The sequence below is a fragment of the Electrophorus electricus genome, chromosome 6, assembly GCF_013358815.1.
Source record: "Electrophorus electricus isolate fEleEle1 chromosome 6, fEleEle1.pri, whole genome shotgun sequence".
In the NCBI taxonomy this organism is placed as follows: Eukaryota; Metazoa; Chordata; class Actinopteri; order Gymnotiformes; family Gymnotidae; genus Electrophorus; species Electrophorus electricus.
In genome coordinates, this window is record NC_049540.1 from 22,233,796 (window position 1) to 22,257,765 (window position 23,970).

General features: G+C 40.4%; 5 protein-coding genes across 6 annotated transcripts; 2 read left to right on the forward strand and 3 right to left on the reverse strand.

The window, feature by feature from the left end:
• The first annotated feature begins 386 nt into the window (after positions 1–386).
• On the forward strand, positions 387–9,628 carry nfrkb (nuclear factor related to kappaB binding protein). The gene is made up of 25 exons (XM_027005214.2): positions 387–1,068; positions 1,221–1,422; positions 1,554–1,681; positions 1,765–1,936; positions 2,045–2,155; positions 2,235–2,308; positions 2,666–2,750; positions 2,914–3,091; positions 3,197–3,308; positions 3,435–3,561; positions 3,700–3,771; positions 3,937–4,016; positions 4,096–4,142; positions 4,272–4,332; positions 4,484–4,658; positions 4,938–5,044; positions 5,138–5,261; positions 5,599–5,678; positions 5,856–6,067; positions 6,172–6,448; positions 6,715–6,924; positions 7,168–7,887; positions 7,993–8,099; positions 8,311–8,446; positions 8,574–9,628. The coding sequence occupies exons 1-25, from the start codon at positions 943–945 to the stop codon at positions 8,700–8,702; spliced, it is 3,852 nt and encodes a 1,283-aa protein (XP_026861015.2). The 5' UTR covers positions 387–942; the 3' UTR covers positions 8,703–9,628.
• Positions 9,178–11,783, reverse strand: tmem45b (transmembrane protein 45B). The gene is made up of 5 exons (XM_027005411.2): positions 11,594–11,783; positions 11,258–11,461; positions 10,723–10,907; positions 10,414–10,556; positions 9,178–10,267 (listed from the first exon to the last, which is right to left on the reverse strand). Exons 1-5 carry the CDS (start codon positions 11,781–11,783, stop codon positions 10,147–10,149), a joined length of 843 nt encoding a protein of 280 aa, XP_026861212.1. The 3' UTR covers positions 9,178–10,146.
• Positions 11,784–14,956: 3,173 nt separating this feature from the next.
• On the reverse strand, positions 14,957–16,884 carry gng8 (guanine nucleotide binding protein (G protein), gamma 8). Its single transcript, XM_027005493.2, has 3 exons — positions 16,801–16,884; positions 15,701–15,844; positions 14,957–15,213 (listed from the first exon to the last, which is right to left on the reverse strand). The coding sequence occupies exons 2-3, from the start codon at positions 15,782–15,784 to the stop codon at positions 15,085–15,087; spliced, it is 213 nt and encodes a 70-aa protein (XP_026861294.1). The 5' UTR covers positions 15,785–15,844; positions 16,801–16,884; the 3' UTR covers positions 14,957–15,084.
• Positions 16,885–18,592: 1,708 nt separating this feature from the next.
• Positions 18,593–18,988, reverse strand: LOC113573288 (syncollin). Its single transcript, XM_027003443.2, has one exon. The coding sequence runs from the start codon at positions 18,986–18,988 to the stop codon at positions 18,593–18,595; it is 396 nt and encodes a 131-aa protein (XP_026859244.2).
• A 1,321-nt stretch (positions 18,989–20,309) lies between these two features.
• rfc2 (replication factor C (activator 1) 2) lies at positions 20,310–23,960 on the forward strand. Of its 2 annotated transcripts, XM_027006203.2 has the most exons (11): positions 20,310–20,476; positions 20,870–20,939; positions 21,076–21,117; positions 21,260–21,366; positions 22,195–22,296; positions 22,481–22,581; positions 22,698–22,855; positions 22,943–23,008; positions 23,128–23,208; positions 23,313–23,426; positions 23,755–23,960. In XM_027006203.2, the coding sequence occupies exons 1-11, from the start codon at positions 20,370–20,372 to the stop codon at positions 23,863–23,865; spliced, it is 1,059 nt and encodes a 352-aa protein (XP_026862004.1). In that variant the 5' UTR covers positions 20,310–20,369; the 3' UTR covers positions 23,866–23,960. The 2 variants fall into 2 exon arrangements, with proteins under 2 accessions (XP_026862004.1, XP_026862012.1); XM_027006211.2 differs by lacking the exon at positions 22,195–22,296.
• Positions 23,961–23,970: the final 10 nt, after the last annotated feature.

Here is a 23,970-nt window from a genome sequence, read left to right on the forward strand (position 1 = left end):
TATCTATTTTTTCATTCTTTATCTGAGCTAACTTTTTTACAACCTTAATCTATAGTTATTTTAATTATTTTAAGGCAGCCTACATTCACCCTTTCAAATCACTTATGGGACTGACATTTAACTGTTTTCTCAATTAATTACTTTTTAAATTATTCTATTTATCATAAATTATTTATTTTCTACCTCTAATAGTGGCTAAGAAAAATATAAAATATTCTTATGTTTTTATTGTTTCTGTTTGTTTCAATTCATGCTTGTTTCTATTGTTTATATGTAATAATAATCTACTAACAATTATTTATTTACTAATTTAAAACATTTCTGCGCTGGTGGAGGGATTGGTTGCGGATGTGGCACAATTTGGAAGACGGAACGGAAAACAATACTGTCCGTCGATGTTATAATTCCTACCGGTCCTTTATATGGCTAGCTCGGGATATAGCTAGCTTAGCTAGCTAGCTATTGTTATTCTTCGATTTTCTCGTCACGTATGGTAGGGTGTTTTATTTATGTATGAAACCAAAACAAACTTTGCTTAGTAGGTATAAATGTGCAATAGTCACCTAAGCTATTTGAGGAACTACATGGAAAACATACCTGTCCTCTTGCTAGCTAGCTTGCTAACTCGCTGAGTAAGTGAGCTAACTAGTCATATTAGCTAGGATAGCTGTGTTAGCTGTTACGGAAGCAAACAGGCTTGTTTCACATAGTGAAAATAGCTTGTTTTGCTTTTGTTATATTAGATGCATGTGAGAGGTTTGCTATGTAAATATGGTTGCATTTGAGTGCTGTATCCCATGTGGGAAGTAAATTAGCTAGGGTTAGCTAGCTTTAGCTAGCTATACTGCATAGTTAACTAGCCAAGTTAACTAAGCGGATTGTTAGCTAAATCTCACCCATTTCACGGTTGCGTGTTAAAGCCTACTTTTGAGGTTGATAAAAATGGATTCTTTGGATCAAATGCTTACGGACCCCTTGGACTCAGGAATGGACAACGATGCTTGTGTAATGGAGGAATGCATGTTGGGAAACTGCAGAGTTCGTATTCCAGAAGATATTCTAGAGGACGTGAGCAACAGCATTCTTTTCACTGAAAAGGAAGTACTGTGCTTTTAGCGTTTGTTCTTGTCTTTAATGTGTGTGTGTGTGTGTGTGTGTGTGTGTGTGTGTGTGTGTGTGTGTGTGTGCGCGCGCGCGCGGACATGTGCATATGTGAACAGCCAGAGATTTTCTTCTCTGTGATGAGTGAAAGTACATGGTCTGAGGTTCTAACAGATGCACAGAGACAACATCTCCGCCAGCTTCTACCTCACTTTCCAGAGAATAACATTTCGGAACAAGACCGTGTCATCAGGGACTTCTTCAACAGCCAGAATTTCTGCTTTGGCAACCCCCTGCACCTTGCTCAGAAACTCTTCAGAGGTAGCTCTCTTTCACTGTTTCAGTTAGCCTAGCAGATTGCTCCATTCATTTTTTTGTTTAATACAGTGTTCCACTGTCTTATCTTCTCATGAAGATAAAGGGTCAGTTTTCTTTTGAAAATGTTTCCTTAGATGGCTACTTTAACCCAGAGGTGGTCAAGTACAGGCAACTCTGTGCAAAGTCCCAGAGAAAAAGGCACATCTACTCCCTCCAGCAGTACTACCACAAACTACTTAAGCAAATTCTTGTCTCAAGAAAGGTAAACAGACTGACCTCTCTAAACAGAGTGATTTGAATGACAATATTTGATGTCATCCATGTGATATTTTCGTTATTGTGTAGGAGTTGCTGGATCTGGCGATTCGCAGTGGTCCTGAGCTATCTGTGAAACAACGTTACCCTATTCCTTCCCACAAGGAGGCACAAGAACAGCGTGTCAGGTGCAGAGTGAGCCGGATACTGCGGGAGGTAAAGGCTGAGTGTGGGGACAGCAACGTGTCCTCTGATGAAGATGGTGAGTCTCTCGGGTGTCACTAAATAAGGATTTTGTGAGGAATGACAAAGAAAACTCATGTTGACAACAAAGAACTATCATGCATTAGACTTCTGTTTGTGCTTGCAGACACTGCATCTTGGTTGCCAGTCCCTCAGTCACCCTCTTCCCCAACTCCAATTCCAACAATCTCTCTCCGGGTTCTGCCTAGCCTCTCCACACAGGACATGAAGACCATAGGTCAGTTCCATAGCAGTCATCCACTGCATCTTCCACCTAGTTTGTGTTGAGAGATTGATTGGTATTTTTATTAACGCAGACAGGACAGAGTTGGAAGAGAAGGACTTGAGAGCCATGCTCAGAAGACACAGAGAGAAGAGGAAACGACAACCAGTTCGTTTATTCCAACCTTTGGCTATAATTTTTTTTCTGAAATGTGCTGTTTTTTAGTTTAGTAAAATTAAATTGTATAGACATATAGTCCCTAAGTGGTGAGAATTTAAGCAAAGTCACCAATACAATAACAGCAGGGAATATTCTTGGGAATACTAACATGGCACAGATGAGGATGGTAAAAAGATAAAAACAAATGTGGGAGTGTAAGAAGTGGAAGTCCTCTTCCTTTCTGCAAGACCAGCTTTACAGAATTTTTATGTCTAAAATAGACTTTCTAAGAAAACTAATTTACTTGTTAGAGCACTTCTTAATCAATCAGATTGTGAGGTCGGAACTAACTGTTGAATAATATAGGATCATCCTGACTTAATGACATCTGACCTGCACCTTGGTGATATCATGACACGTGTAAATATAGGAAAAAAAGGATCCATTATGGGTAAGATTTATGACCTCAGCTCTTTATAAAATGTTTCCCACCTCTTCGTTGCATCCACCTATATATACTTATTTATTTGCTTATTTTTTGCTACACATTACAGAATGGCAAAAGGGTTTCTGTCTGTAATTGTTAAATGTGTGCTATTTTGGTGGTCCCATAGCCTTATTTGACCTGGCTTTGCCCAAAAAGAAGATGAGGGAAGAGAAGAGGCGGCGGAAGATGAGGCCCATTAAAATGGAATCTGACGATGGCTGTGATGGTCAAACACCAGCAGCCTCCATGGTAGCTGCCGCTCTCTCTGACAACATGGCCACTCCTCTACAGAGCGTTAAGGAAGAGTGAGTATCACTCACTTTATCCTAACATGTAACATTACATAACACTAGCGCACTCCTGAATGTAGAGATCAATCTCATGACTTGCGTGCTTTCTGTATGCTACAGACCTCTGGAGGAGTCCCAAAACAGCCCTGACATGGTGGAAGAAATAGCTGTTAGCTTCTTTCATCTGCTGGAAGACATGCTTAGGCAGGAGTGCCTGGCCTCCTCTTCCCTGGTACACTCACCTCTGTGACAGAAACTGTACAATATATGTCTTGAGTCTGTGCAGCATTGCAGTCTTTACTAATAATATATTTTGTATAATGTAAAATGGCTCTGATGATTCTTCTTTGCTCCATAGCTAGAGGAGAAGGTGCAGCAGTGGCAGGCATCTCCTGCTAGTGCACTCAACCCCTGGTTCTCCATAGCCCCTTGTTGGTCAGATCTGGTAGTGCCTGGCTTGCAGTTTTTAGCTGGGGAGAATAAGTGTAAATAACACTTTTTGTTTTGTGTTGTTCATTTTTTCCTCAGTCTCACCAGTCACATAGTAGTCATTTATCGAATTTCTGCAAGAGAGTATTATTTAGAGGTGAATATATTGTTGGTTGTCTCTGCTTCCTATGTAGCTGTCTCTATGCCCAGTGGCTTCACTCCTTACGTGGAATTCAGGGAGCTCTCTCAGCAGTGGAAATGGACTGGTAACATTTTGTTACTTGTATCCTTATAACTCTGTTTTTCAGTTTTATTTTTAAAGGGAGTAATAGTGACTGATCGTTCACAAGTAGTACATTAACTGTTTTTCTGTATCTGGTGAAAGGTTTAAACTCCTTATACTTTCATCTCTTCCATATGCTTCCTTTCAGGACCAAGCCAGGACACAGAGAAAGATCTCAGTGCACTTTGCCTTCTTTGGCTTGAGTCAAAAGACCATGTAGTAGTCAAGGTACCTTTTAGTATAAACACTGGCCTCACCCTTTTTCACAACTGTGAGTCTGACTTTGTGTGTTTGCTTGTTTCTACAGCAGGAAGGAGAAGAACCAGCTGAGCTGACTCCACCAGCACCTAGAGTGTGAGTCATTGGCGACAATTGCCTTAAATGTCGCACATCCTTATAACTGCCTTTTGACTTTCTTGCCTTGGAACATACAGTTCACACAGTTTTGTGCGTGTTTTAATAGGAGCTCCTTTTGTGTGACAGGTGGACCGATTATGTGGTGCGGCCCAGTACAGGAGAGGAGCGGCATGTCTTTCAAGAGCAGGTGAGTTCAGCAGCCTCGCCCGGGTGGGATACTCGACCACTAATTTCTCTATTTGTCTAGGAGGGATGCAGCAAAGACAATCTAGTGCTCCTGTGTGTGGAACGTGCCTCTCGGGTTTCTGTCATTAAACTCAGTGTCTTGGGGCTATTAGGAACAGCGCCGCTATGACCAGCCTCACAAAGCCTTCACCTTCCGCATGCACGGCTTTGAGTCCGTAGTGGGGCCTGTCAAAGGAGTTTTCGACAAGGAGACATCTCTCAACAAAGCTCGTGAGCACTCTCTGCTGCGCTCTGACCGCCCAGCCTACGTCACCATCCTCTCTCTGGGTAATGTGGCTTGAAGACATGCATAGAGGTCACACACACATCCTTCACAGTCACAAATTTGTCATATCTGCTTTGAAGCAGTAACATAATCTGTCATATGCAATCTGTTATATGTAATATGTAACATATGTATATGTAATATGTTATTGCACGGATGGCTTCTGAACACACACAAATGTCTGATAGCTGGTCTTGAAACAATTTCTATCTGCTTATATGGGCATTACCATTAGGATTTGACGTGTAAAAACCAACTTGTTGAACTTGCTATATCCTCAGTGCGGGATGCTGCTGCCCGGCTGCCCAACGGTGAAGGTACACGAGCTGAGATCTGTGAGCTGCTAAAGGATTCCCAGTTCCTGGCCCCTGACGTCACTAGCGCACAGGTTCCACACAAACATGATCCATACTGCTTTTCTTTCACTCTCTGTCTCACACACTCGCGCTCACACAAACACACACTGCTGTGCTCCTTGAAGGTTAATACAGTTGTGAGCGGGGCTCTTGACCGCCTCCACTACGAGAAGGACCCGTGTGTGAAGTACGACATTGGCCGCAAGCTGTGGATCTACCTGCATAGAGACCGGAGTCAGGAGGAGTTTGGTAAAGCCCTCCAGAAACACTTGTAGAATTCAAAGGCATGCAGACAGGTTTCATAACCACAAGACCCATGGCAATCCATGTGGTGCATGACAGCTACAGTGGGAGCAGGTTTAGCAAGGAAAGGTGAAGTATCATGTTGCGTCATCCTGCAGTGACTGCACAGAGTACATAGATCATTAATATCCTTGTACAGAGCAAATGCAAATGTCATTTAATTCAGTTTTAATCACTTGTGACACATTTGTCTCATGATTCCATGATTATCTTTATGGTAATAGTCTGATTTCTTAATAGTTTGGTAGAATAATGCCTGTTGCCGGGTGATCTTTGTGTGTAGAGAGAATCCACCAGGCCCAGGCAGCTGCTGCCAAAGCACGAAAAGCCCTGCAGCAGAAGCCCAAACCCACCCCCAAGCCAGTAAGTGTTACCACACACCAGCCCAGCCAAATATACTCCTGCTCCTTGATATAGTCTTTGCTATGTTAATGTTAATGTTGCAATTAACCACTTTATTGATATAAAGTTATTGCTTTGCTCATTTGAAATGGAAAGCATATATGGCTTGCGATTTGCATGTGCGTGTTTGTCTGGTAGAAGTCGAGCAGCAAAGAAACAGGAACTAAGAGTGGCCTTACAGAGGGCCAGAGCTCTGGGCCCGAGGGAGCTTCTACACCTGTGACCAGCTTCCCTCAACCTCCCAGCACCCCGACACCAAGCACACCAGGCACCCCCAAGTCCCCACTTCCCCCGGTTGTGTCAACACCAACCAAAGCAGGCATTCCCGATTCTGTCAAAACCAGCCCCAGGTAGGCAGACATTGAATAAGCTTTGATTATTTTATACATCTAATTGAATGGCTTAAGAATAATTGTAAAGACAATTTGCTTTTGCTTTCACCTGGCCCTTGCAGTGTTCTGCTGGTATCTCCTCCATCCATGCCTCAGCTGGGCACCCTGCTGTCTGCTGGTCAGGCAGCCCCCCAGGCTTCTCAGCAGGCCTCTGTGCAGCCTGCAGCTCGAGTAGTTGCTCACTCTGCTGCTGCGGGCTCTCTGCCTCAGGTGCGCGTGGTCACGGCTCAGCCGGGTCTACCCGCTGCCTCCGCCAGCCAGACGACTGCGCTCATTCACCAGACCCCCCACCACATCAGACTACCTGTCACCATGACCCACAACAAGGGCATTGCACAGGTTAGCTCAATACCCCCACACCAGCAGGGCAGTAGAAGAGTGCATTGTACAAAGGTTTTTTTAATATTGAAATTTGCTACTAAATTGTAGGTGTTATAAAAACACATTTGTTCAAAATGTGGAGATAAGTCATTGTTTCATTGAATATAAACATTACCACATACAGCTCAGATGTTGTATTTGATGAAAGGAAACTAAGAAGCTGCTTTTGGTCCCACCTGCAGCTGATTCTTGTATGTGATGGTGGCTTTTGGCTGTGTATGCAGACTGTGGTGACTCTGCCTTTGAGGAGCCAATCCACTGGCAGTCCTATCCAGGTGCAGGCCTCACGACCTCAGGCAGGCCTCTCAGTCCCCGGCCTGGCCTCAGCTGTGGCGGTCAGTAAAGCCCAGACCAGCTCCCCAGGAAGCCCCGCTCCCAACACCGCTTCACCCGCCATACTCCAGGCAGTCACCAGCCAGAACATCATTAAACAGGTGCAATCACACTTTTATAAAAGTGATGGTTAGGTCTGTTTCTGTTTCATATGAAACAAGCTCATTATAGCATGTTATAGCATGTTTTCTGGTGTTTTTATGCTTAGACCTTTTTTTTAATTCATTCTCAAACTAAAAGCTTAAAATACCATCTGACCTTCAGCATAAAACTGGTATAATACAAAACTATCCAGTAAAGGGGGAGGACAAACAAATCTCTTTGTGGCTGCATGAACCCTCCAGGTTGCCATCACTGGTCAGCTGGGCGTGAAGACCCAGAATGCGGCAGGCATTCCCCTGACCGCCACCAACCTGCGCATTCAGGGCAAAGACGTCCTGCGTCTGCCGCCCTCCTCCATCACCACAGATGCTAAAGGACAGACGGTGCTCCGCATCACCCCGGACATGATGGCCACGCTCAAACTCACCCCAGATATGCTGGCTAGTGCCACCAGTGCCACTGCCAAGGGCATCTCTGCCACCCTGCATGTGACTCCACCCCAGGCATCTCCCCCTGCCACCTCCAACCCTGTACCTGCCACCACTGCTGACACCCTGGCTGCCAAAGCCCCCTCCTCCCTGGGGCCTCCAGGGGCAACCACCCTCGTCAAGGTGCACCCTGAGCTGAAGGCCACATGTGACGCTGCCATCCGCCTCATGCCTGCCTTGGCTGTCACCAAAGCACCCACTTTCTCCACTCTCACCACCTCCGAGTCCAAAGCTGGCGGCACCACCATCCGCATAGTGCCCAACCTGGGAGTGATCCCTCAGAAGCAGGGCCAGACTGTTACAGTGAACACCACTACCACGAGCACCAGGCCCGCCACAGCTTCCTCGGGCACGGCGACGGTCACTATCGCCACCAGTAGCGTGGCGGGAGCTAAAGGTGTGGCACTGGGCCCCAGTGTCACAGGCTCTCCTCTCTCCCTAGGCACGGCTGCAGCCGCTGTCAGACAAGTGCCTGTGAGTGCGACCGTGGTAGCAACCACGCAGCAGATGAGCACAATATTACATAGTGGACTTAATGGTGCAAAACCATACCTTTTGACTTCCTTTTTTTCTCCTTAGGGGAAATTGCCTGCAAGGATCACAGTTCCACTGTCTGTCCTTAGCCAGCCTCTGAAGAACAAGAATGTGGTCCCTACACCTATACTGAAAGGCAACATCAGTACTAAGTAAGCCTCTTCTGAATGTTCTATCACTTCTACCTAATTTTTTTCAGAATGTAATACTGTAGACTAGAGGTTGACCTAAAGGCCAATTTTTTCAAATTACATTCTGATCTTTATATACAAAGTGTATTTTCTCCTGTACAGTTCTGTAGTCACAATGTCCTCATAACAGCCTGTCCACCTGGTGTGATGTGACTTTGCGTTCTGCGTGTAGTATCGGTAATCTAGGCAGGAACATCATCCTGACGACCATGCCAGCAGGCACCAAGCTCATCGCTGGAAACAAGCCTGTCAGCTTCGTCACAGCTCAGCAGTTGCAACAGCTACAGCAGCAAGGCCAAGCCACGCAGGTCAGCCTGTGGTTAACCCACCAACTCCACATCCGCTCCTTACACAGTACTAGTGTAATGAAGTACGCGTGTGTGTCTGTGCGTGCGTGCATGCGTTTTGCTTTTTTCTGCCACCCCTCCCACACAGGTGCGTATCCAGACCGTCCCAGCCCAACAACTACAGCAGCACTCAGCAGCCAGCTCACCCAAATCCACAGTGTCTACAGTGGTGGTTTCTACTGCCCCCTCCCCTAAAACAGCTCCTGACCCACAGTGATGCTGCCTGAGACTGCCAGGAGTTGAAACTCCACTACTGCTGGGGGAGTGAGATGTACAGGCATTAGGCTGCACAGCAGTAGTCTACACAGCAGACTATGGTGAATATTAAACCAGAGTACCAGCACCTTATCATGCTGTGGAAAGCCAGTGCTTGCCAGAACTATGTGAAATTAGACAAGTGAGAAATGCTTGGTGTTTTGCTTTCTAACTGACAAGGCTGTGTAAGTCAACTTCTATCAGACTTTTCAAGGACAGTGTGCAAAGTAGAATTTAGGTTCATTTCCAGTGGTAGGGGCCTTTTGAGAGCTCTATCACATATGAAAAGGTTTAAGACTACCACAAACAGACTACTTTAAAACTGTCAGACCATGACCTTTACAGTAGTAAGCAGATTCTTGTGATCTGAATGACCTCCATTTTGTATGTTGTGTGATATAGGGAGATGGTTGATACTTGTGTACTTTTTTTTTTTCTAAAAAAAAAAAAAAGAAAATCCTAGTTTAATTCTAAAATGATTAATATTGCTTATATGTGATGTTTCATCATAAATAAATAACTCATAAATAAATAATGCTAACAGTAAATATAACCTCAGATACAGTATGGAAAATGGTAGCTAGATATTTTTGAGGGCTTAATTTTGAAATCCACTTTATTTTTGAGGGCCACTTACATATTGCCAATGTGCATTTATAATAGAAAGTGGGAAGTTTGTCTTGACCAACTTTGGCATTGAAGCTCTGTTCGCAGATGAAGTTCTTGATACAACAATCTATATTTGACCTTAACATATTATTAATCAGATAATACTATTCAATAATTGTAACCACAAGGATCATTTCTATATACACATTAATAGAAACGCAGTGCCTTTAATTAGTGGCTATCTTACTCATTCTCACAAAAGTGATAGTCACAGGTAAACACAATAAAACTTGAAGGCTTGTATGTATGTCTACTTAGGTGCTCACATGCACATCGTAGGGAGAAGCAGGTCTGTCCGGTTTGTAACAGTTGATTTTAAGAGGCTTGACAGGCATACTTGAAATTAGCCTTATACTCCTGTTGCTTAGATGCAAAGCATTTCTTCCCCTCTTTAAAAAAAAAAGTTTTATTCAATGTTCTGTGCTCAGTTTTATTCAGTGCTCAGTGTTGAGTAATATTCTTAACATGTTTCTTTGGGGGTGGGAGGCTGTGCAGTGTGAAACATTTACAGTGCTTTTTTTTTTACAAGGCTTTGAGAAAGTAGGACTGGTTTTTCCCTTTTAAATTGAAATTTGGCGAGTTTTTGATGACTTATCCATTTGTCCTATTATTTTCTCTAAAAGCCTAGGTGAAGGTAATACCAAACGACATATGTACTTATATATACATATATACCTCTCTGCAGGTATATAGCTTGATTAGCTTGCTTTAATATTCAGAAGTCTTCACATGACTGTTCAGGATTCTTCATCTGATTCCTGGAGTAAAGCCTTCTGGGAACTGGAGTCTGTATAAGTGGTTTTCCTGAGGCTAATTTCTGTGTTTGCCTTGTGCCTTTCTCCAAACTTTTTTGTGGTCCTAGAGAATGAGAAAGGGTATTTATTCAATATGACTACAGAGGAGCTGTTTTATAATATTCAAAACATGCAGTAGAGTTCACCTATGTGAAATAATATCTTGAGATTTGTATGCTGCTATATGATAAAAAATAAGGGTCCACTCACCACCACACCACGGTATAGTTAATCCCCACAATCAGAAAAGCTACTGCAATATGCCAGCAGAAGCACATAGTAACAAACATGATGTTGCCATGGCTCTCTAAGTCCCAATCTTCTCCATTCAGAGGAAACAGCACAAATCCTATCTGGTATATGAAGCAATCGCTTATTATAGAATCTTGTAGTGTGGGCCTTAAATAGCAATTCAATTGGAGTGTATAAGTTGATGAATTGTTATCTAAACAATTCCTCAGGATTCTTCGGAACCCAGAAAAGAATGAGGAACAAAATGATTATGACACTGGGGCTTACTTGATAGAACCAGGTGCCTTGTACAATGGCCAGGCTGCTTCTGATCAGCTCTAGCAGAGAGTTGTCCCGCATGAACACCTCAAGCATTGTGCTGGCTGACCCACTGAACACAGCCACCAGCAGCAATGAGTGAATGTGCTGGTCCAGGGCTGGCCGATTGTGGACGTGAAAATAAAAGAGGAACCCTGAAGAAGAGCAGGTGAAAAGAGTAAAAGGGAAAGCAATAATTTTGGTTTGAACTTATACTGGAACATATCTGGCCAATATTTTCATAGTCTAGGTGTAATGGGAATTTCAGGTGGACACTAGCAGTGTCCATATATATATTAATGAACCATTTTGGTTCAGAGCATTCGAGTTGAATGTTCTAAATCACATATTTAATTAATAAATTTCAATAAATGTATATTACCTTTTTATATTATGCAATGATCTTTCTAACACTACCATACAGTGACACCAGCTTCTATGCATGCAGAGACTTTACAAAATAATGATGCATAAGCCTGTCTTCAGTGCAGAGACTAGTTTGCACCTTCAATAAAGAGTGCTAGAGACAGGGCAAACCGGTCAAGCCCTGCTGGGACAGGCAGCGGGGACATGCTGAGGACATCTGCGATGCCAGAGATGCCATAGAAGAGGTACATGGTGCTGTGTTGCCAGTTCATTAGCTTCACCCAGTCACCATTATAAAGGTGAGCATGAGGCCCATCAGGTACAAACTGTTCTGCCATGATACCTGGAAAGATGATGATGATGATGATGATGCTTAAATTATCTCTGGAGGTAAGTTGTATCAATCCAGAAGAAGAAAATGCAGCGGGGGGGCACAGACAAGCAAGCAAATGTCTCGTGGAAGATCATCACTTACCCACAAAAGCAAAAAAGACCTTGATAATCCCCTCGATGAGGTCAATCTTGTTAGATAGTAAAGGAAGGTCTTGCCTCCTGCCATGTTGCCTCTTCTTCCAGATGTGTTGCAGTGGGTATTTCACAGACCACCACAAGCCAAACAGTAAGAAGAAAGAACCAGGCAAAGCATGTCCTTTGAAGTTGGCCATCTTTTAGGACTTGCCGTGCAGCACTTACTTTTACACATTAAATCAAGAGTGAAATGAGAAGGGAAAACCTGCTGGAGAATGAGAGAGTAGACAAAAAAAGCAAAATAAGTAACCACAGCACACATCTGTATTACAACCTAGTTATCTACCCACCTCGTTATTACATGGCTGAGTGTAGGAGAAGAGCACACAGGACATGTACTGGACATGTACTGTGGGATGCAAGCAAAGCCTGAATCCCACCCACTTCTTATAGCGAGTATACTGAGTAATCAGTTATTCTAACCTCTTGAGCACTTTCCTTCAGTAAAATTGCATATGGTAACGTTAAGGTAAAGATAAATACTCCATCTGACCTCTACATAGTCAACACAACAAAACTACTTTCCATGATGCAAAATAGCCTAGCCCTGTTAGCCTAGATCAAGCTATAATGCAACTAAATAGTCTTTTACAGATGGTAAACGTCACACCGGTCGGACCTCTGAAAGCTGCTCTGCTCTCCTGCTCAGTTGTTTTTTATTTATTTATTTATTTTTTTGGATGCATGTCAGGAGGTGTAGCATCATAGATTCTTGCAAATCAAGTTTTTCTTGGTTTGACCAGACACGTAGAGGGTAAAGGCGATGCCGATAGGCCTACTACGTATTTTCATAAGACTTCACGGAGTTTAACAGCAAATCAACAAATCGGGGTTTTTTTTCTGTTTCCAAAGCCGTTTCTTAAATTTTTGAAAAACGGCTTTTGTGTTTGCACACGCTTGTCAAAGGATACACATAGATCGATAGACAGACTGACAGACAGATGGCCATCTTTTAGGACTTGCAGTGAGGTACTTATTTTAACACAATAAATCAAGAGTGAAATGAGCCTGCTGGAGAATGAAAGAGTGCCCCCCCCCCCCCCCCCCCCCCCCCCCAAAAAAAAAAAGGAAATTAAAATAAGCAACCACAGCACACATTTGTATTCAGTAAAATTGCGTTATGGTAAAGATAAATACTCCACCTGATCTCTACATAGTTAGCACAACAAAACTACTTTCCATGATGCAAAATAGCCTAGCCCTGTTAGCCCAGATCAAGCTATAATGCGACAAAACTGCATATGCAGTTTATGTTTTTGTTATAACGTTTCAAATCAAGTTTAGGCTGAACAGCCGGACAGAAAACTCTCACTGTCGACACGCACAATCGGCCAAACAGCCCTGACAGGGCCAACTAGAGCCAATGGTAGCGAGCGCTGAGTACGGGCGACCTCTCTGTCACCTACGCCTTCCGACGGCTGACTGTCCGCTCAGTGTGTCCCTAGCCTGACCAGTGCTCATTAAATTTTATCACAGCGCAAAGCTCATATTTCGGTGTGTGCTTGCTGATACAGCACTTCTGATAAACTTCTCAGAAGGATAAGAATATATGAATATATGATAAGAATATATGCCATCTTCTAGGCTCATTTGGTATGATTTATCTATCTTAATTCATTTAAGGATTAAATATTCATTACAACTCTGAAGCCTGTGACAGTGTCTGAAGCCTGTGTCTGTAAAGGCATATTTTAATTTGTCTCGTACGTGGAACATTTGAGGTATATATGCACAACTCTGATTTCTTTAGACAGTAAGGTTATGAGCAAAAAGATAATATGTATTTTTTTTTATCGAAACCTTTATATTTAAAACAAAGACTGCCAAGGGTATGCGATTTTTTGCTGTCTTTTTATTTTTTGGATGCATGTCAGGAGGTGTAGCATCATAGATTCTTGCAAATCAAGTCGTTCTTGGTTTGACCAGACACGTGGAGGGTAAAGGCGAGGCCGATAGGCCTACTACTTATTTTCATAAGACTTCACGGAGTTTTAACAGCAAATCAACAAATGTTTGTTTGTTTTTTAAGTTTACAAAGCCGATCTGGCCGTTTGTGAAATTATTGAAAAACGGCTTTTGTGTTTGCATAGACTTGTCAAACGATAGATAGATAGATAGATAAATTTTCACACAAGATAGATAGATAGATAGATAGATAGATAGATAGATAGATAGATAGATAGATAGATAGATAGATAGATAGATAGATAGATAGATAGATAGATAGATAGATAGATAGATAAATTTTCACACATACTATAGATGGATGAACTTGATATTTCTGATATGTATATATGTAATTTGCAAACCAATACATTAGTGAAACAATAAAAGCCATCTAATTTAAAAATAATGTTGATATTCATCCATACCTGTATTGCTGTCTGTGTGGACACCGTGGAGGAAATAGAGTAGCTCCTTTTGTTTTGTGTGTTTGTAATGGAAATAACCAAGCTACCTGTCTAAATAAGGCGTAGGCCTACCTGTTCGTCGACTCCTCCTTGTCGGACTAAAGACTGCGCTACACAAATGGTCAAATTCGTGCACGCGCACTGTGGCTGCGCACATCAGAATTCTTGCGATTAAATTTACATTCCATCAATTACAATTAATTTGACTTATCGATAGAATATTTATTTAGATCACACGTGTGATTCATATTGATTATCTATAAAACAATAAATAATACTACTGAAATATTTTAATGAGGTGGGTTTGAGATGAAAAAAGTATCTGGACAAGGGCAGATATATAAAACCTTATAACTTTCATGACGTTTGCTAGTGAATGGGTGAGTTAGGTGTGTTTAGGTTAATGTGTAACCTATTCTCACGGAAGTGAACAGAGACAGTATGCCATAATGAGTAGAAAGCGAGGGAACTTTGCTCCCTATCACAATATGTTGTTTTATTATAGTCTCATCTGGTGACTTTGCTTTGATAAGCTCTCAGTGGCTCATATATATCAAACATCTTTGAGTAGGCTACAGAACAAGTATAACATTCCTTGCATGTAAACACTAGGAAGGGCAATGTCAACACTGAGCATAGAACAGTACACCTTCTGAAAAATAAAGTATATATTATGATGTTCGCATGTTTTACAGTACAGTACGGGCAGCTTATATGTGGACCTACTATGATTAAACATGTATCGTTGTTCTTGTGTAACATATCCTATATAGCAGGAAATATATACAATCAATAATCCTCCTGAAAACAATCATATGACATTTATCGTTGATTTCGGTTATTGGAAATTGTTACAATAGGTTTCACGTTAGTTTAAACAGTTAAGGAAAGGTTGTGACATTAATTTAGCATTTCATACATTTGATTTAGCCTCTGAAAATTAACATATTTAATTTAAAACTGTACTCCCATATAAACAATTGTAAAATTAATTTCAAAACTTTCAAGATCTTTTAAATGTGAGCAGCTACAAAATTGCACAGAAAATCTTTTTCTCTCTAAAGGGGTTTTCTGAAGAGGGAACAGGGGTAACAAGGGGATCCTCTTTGGCATGAGTTTCACAGTATGACATAAGATCTGCAGCTGCTTTCGACACCTGTGTAAAGAAAATACAGATGTTGTGAGATTCAGTCCAGGTATTCCATCATTTAATACCTGAATGCTTTACTATCACTACTTCTTATATATATATATATATATATATATATATATATATATATATATATATATATATATATATATATATATATATTCCACTAGTAATTGGAGCACTAGAGGCTGTGACACCCAAACTGGGAGAATGGCTCCAGCAAATCCCAGGAACAACATCTGAGATCTCTGTCCAGAAAAGTGCAGTCCTGGACTAAGCTAAGATCATACATAAGACCATTAAGCTCCCAGGCCCTGAGCTTGAAGGAAAAAGATGAGGAGAATGAGTGGGTAATTTCTATATTTATATATATGATTCCATATGAGTAATTGCAGTGTCAGTGTTCTGTAGAAATATTCAGAATTGTAGTGAAGTTTCCAGAGTAACTCAGATATATATAGTCCTTCATTAGCCTTGCAAGCAAAGTGTTTACCATCATCCTGTCAATGTTAACTTCCAGTTTTAGCTGTTCCACTGTTTTTCGAGCATCTGCAATCTTGGCCATGTTGTTGGACATTTTGAACTCTCAGAGGCAATGTCACCAGACACACTTCCAAGCAGGTGATTCAGCTTAATCCTACAATCAGAGATTCCAATAATAATAAATTGTTTTGTAAGTGTATTGTTTTATTTTAAATGTTTTATACTATTTAAAACAACTCTTTATATATTGCCACAGTGCTGTCAAACTACTCATTTTTTATGTCATTATCATGTTCTATTGCAATCAGAATAGGCTGTGTAGACTGTAAAGTGAATTTAATTTCTGCTCATGCATCAAAATAAAATAGCTATGAAATAAGTACCTGATTAGCTTTGTTATTTCATCTTGTGTTTTTTTCAAGCTGATTTTCATCAGACACTGGTGTCTGGTGGAGCAGCTGGAATTGTTTTGGCTCTGTGGGTCTCAGCTGGTTGGGCATGGCATGAGGCTCAGTGGGAGAAGACAGCCCAAGTGCAGGTATCCTCATGAGGCTGCACTAACCTGCACATCATCCCATGCCTCCAACACTTACCTTCTGTAACCTTTTATTTGAACTATAGCTGTAGCTCAATTAATAAATTATACTTTACTGTCTAAAGTTTCTCCTGAAAAGGGATCATATTTTAATTTTATGTTATGGATGTTGTTGCCCAAGTTAAAACTAAACATTTCTTTCACTAGCTTTGTTACAAGTACACATTTTATCTGTGTAACCTTACCCTTTGTCCACCCCATTTTAACATCTTGTTTTTGCAGTGGGCAAATATTTGAATGAAGTACATTTGCAATACTACATTTGCAATTCTTTAATACTACCTTTTATTAATTTGCATTTGACACTCAATATAGTACCTTCATTAGTAGTAGTTTTCGTCATTAAAATATACTTATATTCTTCATTTATATATATATATATATATATATATATATATATATATATATATATATATATATATATATATATATATATATATATATATATATAAACTACATCCTTACGCTTACTTGCTTCATATTCTATAAGAAAAAAAAATTAATATGAGACTTACCACTGTTGAAATGGTGCTGTACTTTCAGGATGCTATCAGTGGAAATGAAGCTTTATTTTTGGTCATATGAAGAAAACATTACTGACCTTGCAGGACAAACGAGGAGACACTGAGGAGTTAAGTGGGGAGGAGGTATAGGAAAGGTTGCCTCCCCTCATAATTAGCTTTCAGTCCTCCCCCATATCGGGCTGCATAGGTAAGTCCCAGACTTCATGCAGTGTGACCTTCTATTGAATGTGCCATGCATAGCGAACTGTGACAGATATGTGGCAAAAAAGAAAATGCAGTATTGCGATTTATCACCTTACATATATGCTATCATTTTAAACAATATGGATTTAAAAATTGTCGTCCAGGCAATAATTTGGCCAAAAGATTTGGCAATATCCTCATAATTAAAAGCTGATTAACAATGTACAATGTACTCTTATCAGTCTGTTCTCTAATATCCTTTAAATATGACTTCATAAAAATATGTATATATTTTGGGAGTTTCTTTTAACAAATATAGCTTGATGAAACGTTTTTTCTGTCTTCAGTGCATATTACTAAGAGCCTGGGGCTTCTAGGAGTCACTAGAGATATAGCCAGTACTGTTTTTCTTCTCTCTACCTACAAATATTTACCTGTGACCAACGATTCAGTTGGTGACCTTATTCCAGCCTCTCTCATCTGTGCATTAGACATAACTTTGTTGTAAAAGAAATAATGGAGTTGTGAAGCTTTTGTTGCTCTTTAAAAAAATATCTGCCATTATGACTAAGGCCCATTCACTGCAGGACTTAAATAAAACCTGTTGCTATGTATTCAGAAGGCTCTATCTCATTCACACACTTACCTTCTCAGAATACATTCATCCATCCAACACAGAAGGACACATACTGTAGTTATAGAGGTAAAATCTCTGTTCATTTCTCATAGACAAGCAGCAGTGTCTTGGGATGTGTCAGTTGTGGATTTCACTGCAGGAGGTTTGAATTCCACCTCCGGGCTTTAATGTCAAATGCCTCATTAGCTGCTGCTTTTATTCATTTATTGGTCTACATCACAGCAAGGAGTGGAAGAGCGCTACAGGAGAAGCACACAGCTCAGTTTTATCCCTTAAATAATTTTGATAACTCAGTATTCCAGTCATTTTGCCTTATGTCGATAATGTAACAGACTTTCTCATAAGGGTTTCTAGAGTATGCATACTTCATAATGTAACAGCTTTTTTCATTAGTGTTTTTTATTTTGAAAGAGCCTACCTGCTGTTTCAGCATCCAGGCAACATTTTACTGTGCAGAGGCAATGTTGAGAAGTTGACATTAGAAACATACCGTTTTATTCTATTTAGGAACAAATTGTTTGCCACAATAAAACTTTAGATCAGGTGTCCACCTCCAATCCAGGAGGGTCATGACATAGCAAAGGCTAGTGTTCTCTTTCATTCACATATCTAATTCAAGTCCTCAGGTAACTACCAAGCCCCTCAATGGTTCCTCATGCCACCTTCTACCTATATGTTAATGGACATTACCTTTTAAAAAGTGATATAAATGAGTTGATCTGCGTGCCTTAGAGCAGGATAAATAACTACTAACCTCTGCAGTTCTACAGCCCTTCATGACCTGAGTTTGACAACCCTGCTGTAGATTAAAATATTTAATCAGTAGGTTATTAAATGGAATTAATGACACCAGGGCATTTTAATTTGACAAATTGCAGAATTATTTTATTTGATTCCTCCAATGACACATGGGTTCACAATGATTGATTTCAGTCTCTCTTGCCTGGCTTGCTTCAGTAGCCTTTAGCATGTGCAGTAGTATGCAGAGATGGAATTGTCCCAGTTTCCAAACAAGCCCTTCTTCACATCTTTGAGGCGGTACACAATGCCAGCAGAAAACTTCCTCTTGGTTCCATTCTTCTTGATGCGAGACCACACAGTCAGGCTGCAGAACTTGCTCACCACCAGAGAGGATGCGCGGTTGTTCCAGTGCGTTGGGATTATCGGAACATCGTCATTGGGATTAACATCAAGGTACTGTCCTCCACAGCTTTGCTCATAGTAGTAGTTGCTGTCCTCAAACATGCGAGCACAGAGTTTGTTGCCCTCTGAATCTTTCAGGGTGCTCGGATCAGGGCACTGGGCATCCAGGCCCAGAAGACACATAGCACAAAGGAGAAGAGCAACAGCTACTTTCATGATTTCAGCGGGTTGAATGAACAAGGCTGCAGGAGTCTTGATCCAGCCTTATATACACCGAGCCACTGCTTGCCAATGGTCAGTGTGTGTGAATGTCAGTGGAAGCAAACAGATGGGATGAAGGTTACTTATGGGAGTTTCAACACAATGTTTACTTTTGAAACAAAGTAGACAAAATATTTCAAATAATCTGGTATACTTTATTTATCAGATGATAAAATAAAAAAACAGTTTTGTACTCTGATGAATAAATAATTTTTGAGTCCTGTGGTGTACCTGGTATCACAGGTTAAAAAAAAGGTGCTAAAAAACTGAGGTCATGGACCCGATTGCCAGCGAACACACATATTGTCTTAGTTATAAATATGTAACTCACGCTGAATAAGAGGGTCTACCAAAATTATTTGAACATTATTACTAAATTTTTTCAACCATAATATTGATCTCTCACGAGGCTCTTAACTGCATCAGACAGTTAAGGGAAATCATTTAAACTAAATTAATAACAAACATTTTTCAAACAATTTTCACATATTAATTTTTTCACCCATTAAAAATCCATCTTTTTATGTTTTTCAAACTGAAACAAAAGCATTGCATCTGATTCTAGTGAATGTCCCATTTGTATTGTATACTAATTTACTTGTATACTACATTACATAATACTTGTATGTATGTTTAACAGACAGAATCACAAAAAAAAAACCGGAATTATAGAAACCTATAACCAAATGAATCCTTCCTCCAATTTCAGTAAATCAGCACAAATATCATGAAACACACGAGATGATTAATTTGACTGCTTACTGTTTTAAAGGGAAAGGAACCCCTGCGTCTTTCCAAACCACCTGGAAAGTTTAGAGTGGGAACTCCGGTGAATTAAAAAAAAAAAAAAAAAAAAAGGTGTGGGGGTTATGAAAAATCTACAAAATGTTGTGCACTGTGTCTTTTGGTTCCAGCTCTCCTTTTAGCGCTTTCCTCAAATAGGCTGATTTGTAGTACTGTGTCATAGTTTATGCTTTGTTAAATACTGGTTTAAAAGTTTTTTACTTTTAAAAAATACAGGGTATTAAGTCCAATATAGTAAAAGAAATTCAAAATGGTCTTAGATTGTCATGACAGGACGCTGTGTAATGTGAACCGACAAGCCAGAGATGATAAAGGTTAAATTTATTTATCAAACGGCAAGACTTCAGCGTTTGTTTGAGCCCACATCCAGCCGCTTACGACAGAGCTCTACTAAAATCCAACCCTTACCATTAAAAGACACAACATCTGACCCCAGAACAGTGTAGAATGACTTCCGGGAGGTCTAGGAAATTACGCCATTGAGTGGCCGCTCTCCTTCTTGGGCGCGGGAACATCCGACACTGCGGGAAATATGGATGCTGAGATGAAAGACGTTGATGGTAAACAAATCGAAGTAGACACGCAGCATGACAAGGAAGATGCTCCGAGGATATCGACAAGTACTTACGAGCTTCCATGGTAGGGACATCTATAGTTTGTCAACGTTCCAGAAATCAAGGGCAAGAAACGAAGCTGAAAAGCTTTAGCCTGCGAGTAGCTTCGAAGTATTGACGCATTTTTGTAACCTAAGCTAGCTAAATAACATGATATGCTCATTTTTGTACTAGCGAGCTTTGGGCTGCATAAACCAGCCTTTCAGTATTGTTTAAAGGTGAATAATTTAAAACCATAGAATTAAAATGGCTAGCTAGAGTATCCAGCCAGCTAACTGGCTGCCTGTTTTGTAAACAGCTAATCGCATCGATGCAAGATAGTTGGCCAGCGAGGTAGATATGTGCCGAACATTGCTTTGTGCAGTGTTTTCACCTTACTGTGTAATTGTGTTACATTTTACTGTGGTTATTTTCCTAGGGTTGAAAAATATAGACCCCTGAAGCTGAGTGAAATCGTTGGAAATGAGGAAACAGTCAGCAGACTGGAGGTCAGTTGCCACTTCATCTGAAACTTGTGCAAGTATAGTATGTTAGAGTATATATATATATATATATATATATATATATATATATATATATATATATATATAAAACAGCTGTTTCTTTCTACCATTGGTGAAATAGGTGTTTTCCAGAGAGGGAAATGTACCCAACATAATTATTGCAGTAAGTACAAATTTTATTGTCTCTTTACTAAACCTATAATTTGAAACAAACTCTTCAATGAACAGCAACTGTCCAACTGTGCCATTACAATAATGTCTTGCTAGCAGTCTGCTTAGGTAATCAGAAAATGCTATGTTTAAAGGGTCCTCCAGGTACTGGGAAGACAACAAGCATTTTATGTTTGGCAAGGGCACTTCTTGGCCCAGCAATGAAGGATGCTGTGCTTGAGCTGAATGCCTCAAATGATCGGTAAGTATTTACTATGATATACACTTCAGATAACAAAGTACAGTACAGTATAGACATGATTGAATAGTATGAGTTACCATACATATGACAAACTGCATTAGGACTTTGTTTGGTTGTATTGTGGCTAATGTTGTTTGTAATAGATCAGGACCATGACACTGCATGCAGTCAAGATAACCCTGCTCTAACTCAGGCTATCCAACCGTTGTTTATACATAGTTGTTTCCTAAATACATGGCATCAGTGGGCAGATAAGAGATTTGGGGCATAATTTTATTCTTCAGTTCATATAGAATATTCTGGACACAGCATGTGGATAAACAGGGTGTTGTAAGTAAGAATAAGTCGACTAGGCCTAAATCTAGTCGACTAGATTTAAAGTGAAATGTTTTTAATGTTCAGAATTTGACTGTTGTGCATGTTGCAGTTCACTAAAACATCATCCACTAGAAATATTATATACTAAGGCATAACTCAATTTTTGGATGGATTTAATAAGATGCAATATAAGCCAACCTGTGAAATGCTCACATTTGCTCATGTTGCTCATGTATTGCCATCATCAGTGTGATCTCTGCATAGGTAACTCAACAAGAATTGGCAAAGAGGACTTCCCAAACATTTGAACATTTAAAAACAAACTGATCACAGGTTTCAGTTCTCTCACTCCCTGGGTTCAGCTCACACAGTTTGCTGGAAATGATGATGAGAGGAAGTTGTGCTTGTAATTTCTCCAAGCAAGCTCACTTCCAGACCACAGCATTTCCTTGCATGTAAATGTAATCAAAAGCAGCAAACTTTTTCGTACTGTGGTTTTATTTATTTCAGAGGTATTGATGTTGTCAGAAACAAAATCAAAATGTTTGCGCAGCAAAAAGTTACACTCCCCAAAGGACGTCACAAAATCATCATTCTGGATGAAGCTGACAGGTAATGAGTTCGAAAGATTAGGAAACGGGCAGATGTATCTGACTGTTTAGAAGGCACTTACCTGTCCTAATGGTGTGTGTGTGTGTGTGTGTGTGTGTGTGTGTGTGTGTGTGTGTGTGTGTGTGTGTGTGTGTGTGTGTGTGTGTGTGTGTGTGTGTGTGTGTGTGTGTGTGTTCAATTGAAGTATGACTGACGGAGCTCAGCAGGCTCTGAGAAGAACTATGGAGATCTACTCTAAGACCACACGATTTGCCTTAGCCTGCAATGCCTCAGACAAAATTATTGGTGAGTTCCTTTCTGGTATTATTAAAACTGTTGGTGTATAAGACAGAACAATATTTTTGTTATTTGTATTTAAATATTTTTTGGTCCAGAAACCTGATACTGATCTTTTCCCATAGAGCCCATCCAGTCCCGCTGTGCTGTCCTGCGTTACAGCAAACTGAGGGATGAACAGATCATGATGCGGCTGATGGAAGTGGTGGAGAAAGAGAATCTGCACACTACCAATGATGGCTTGGAGGCCATTATCTTTACTGCCCAAGGAGACATGAGACAGGTCAGTGCAGGGTATTTTGGTTTTGATGCCAATCTTAACAGTATTTAGTGTAATGTTCATATTGCAGTGCTTAATTTATGTCTCCAGGCCCTAAACAATTTGCAGTCTACAAATTCTGGATTTGGTTTTATCAACAGTGAAAATGTATTCAAGGTAGATATCAGTTGAATGTTTTCCACTTACAATACATTGATTTATATCTGGACTGAAGGATCAATATAAATATGTGTAAGGTATCTGGTGGAAGTGATTTAGCTTTTGTCTCTGTTCAGGTATGTGATGAACCACACCCTCTGCTGGTTAAAAGCATGCTTGAACACTGTGTCAATGCTAATATTGATGAAGCTTACAAGGTAATGTCAGTGCATGTTTCTGTTAACATAAATAACTCAGGATGTAGCTAAAAATGCAAACCACATCATACAGTACTAATTAGTTATGTATTCTCTTTCGATAGATAATTGAACAGCTTTGGTTACTTGGCTACTCTCCAGAAGACATAATCGGAAACATTTTCAGGGTGTGTAAGACTTTCCAAATGCCAGAATACTTGAAGCTGGAGTATATCAAGGTAAGGAGCTTTTTACTCTCATTCGCTCTTTCATGCAAGTAATTTTTTAGTATCTGATACCACAAAAAAACCACACCCAACTATGTTTTTGCTGCCGTTCTGGCCAACATTCATATCATATCCTACAAATACAATGATGTGAATTTTTTTAATGTGCATTGTCTCTCTCTGTCTGTCTCTCTGTTTCTGTGTGTGTGTGTCTCTCTCTCTCTCTCTCTCTCTCTCTCTCTCTCTCTCTCTCTCTCTCTCTCTCTCTCTCTCTCTCTCTCTCTCTCTCTCTCTCTCTCTCTCTCTCTCTCTCTCTCTCTCTCTCTCTCTCTCTCTCTAGGAGATTGGCTACACACACATGAAGATAGCAGAAGGAGTTAACTCTCTTCTACAAATGGCTGGACTCTTAGGGCGACTCTGCAGCAAGACTGCTGCACCTAATGCAAACTAAGCCATGCTGCTTCATACTCTCCTTGGCTTTATTGGTCTGCTGGTGAAAATGTAAATACTTAAAAAATGCTCAGTAATAAATTGGTTGTTTTTTCAGTTACTTGTC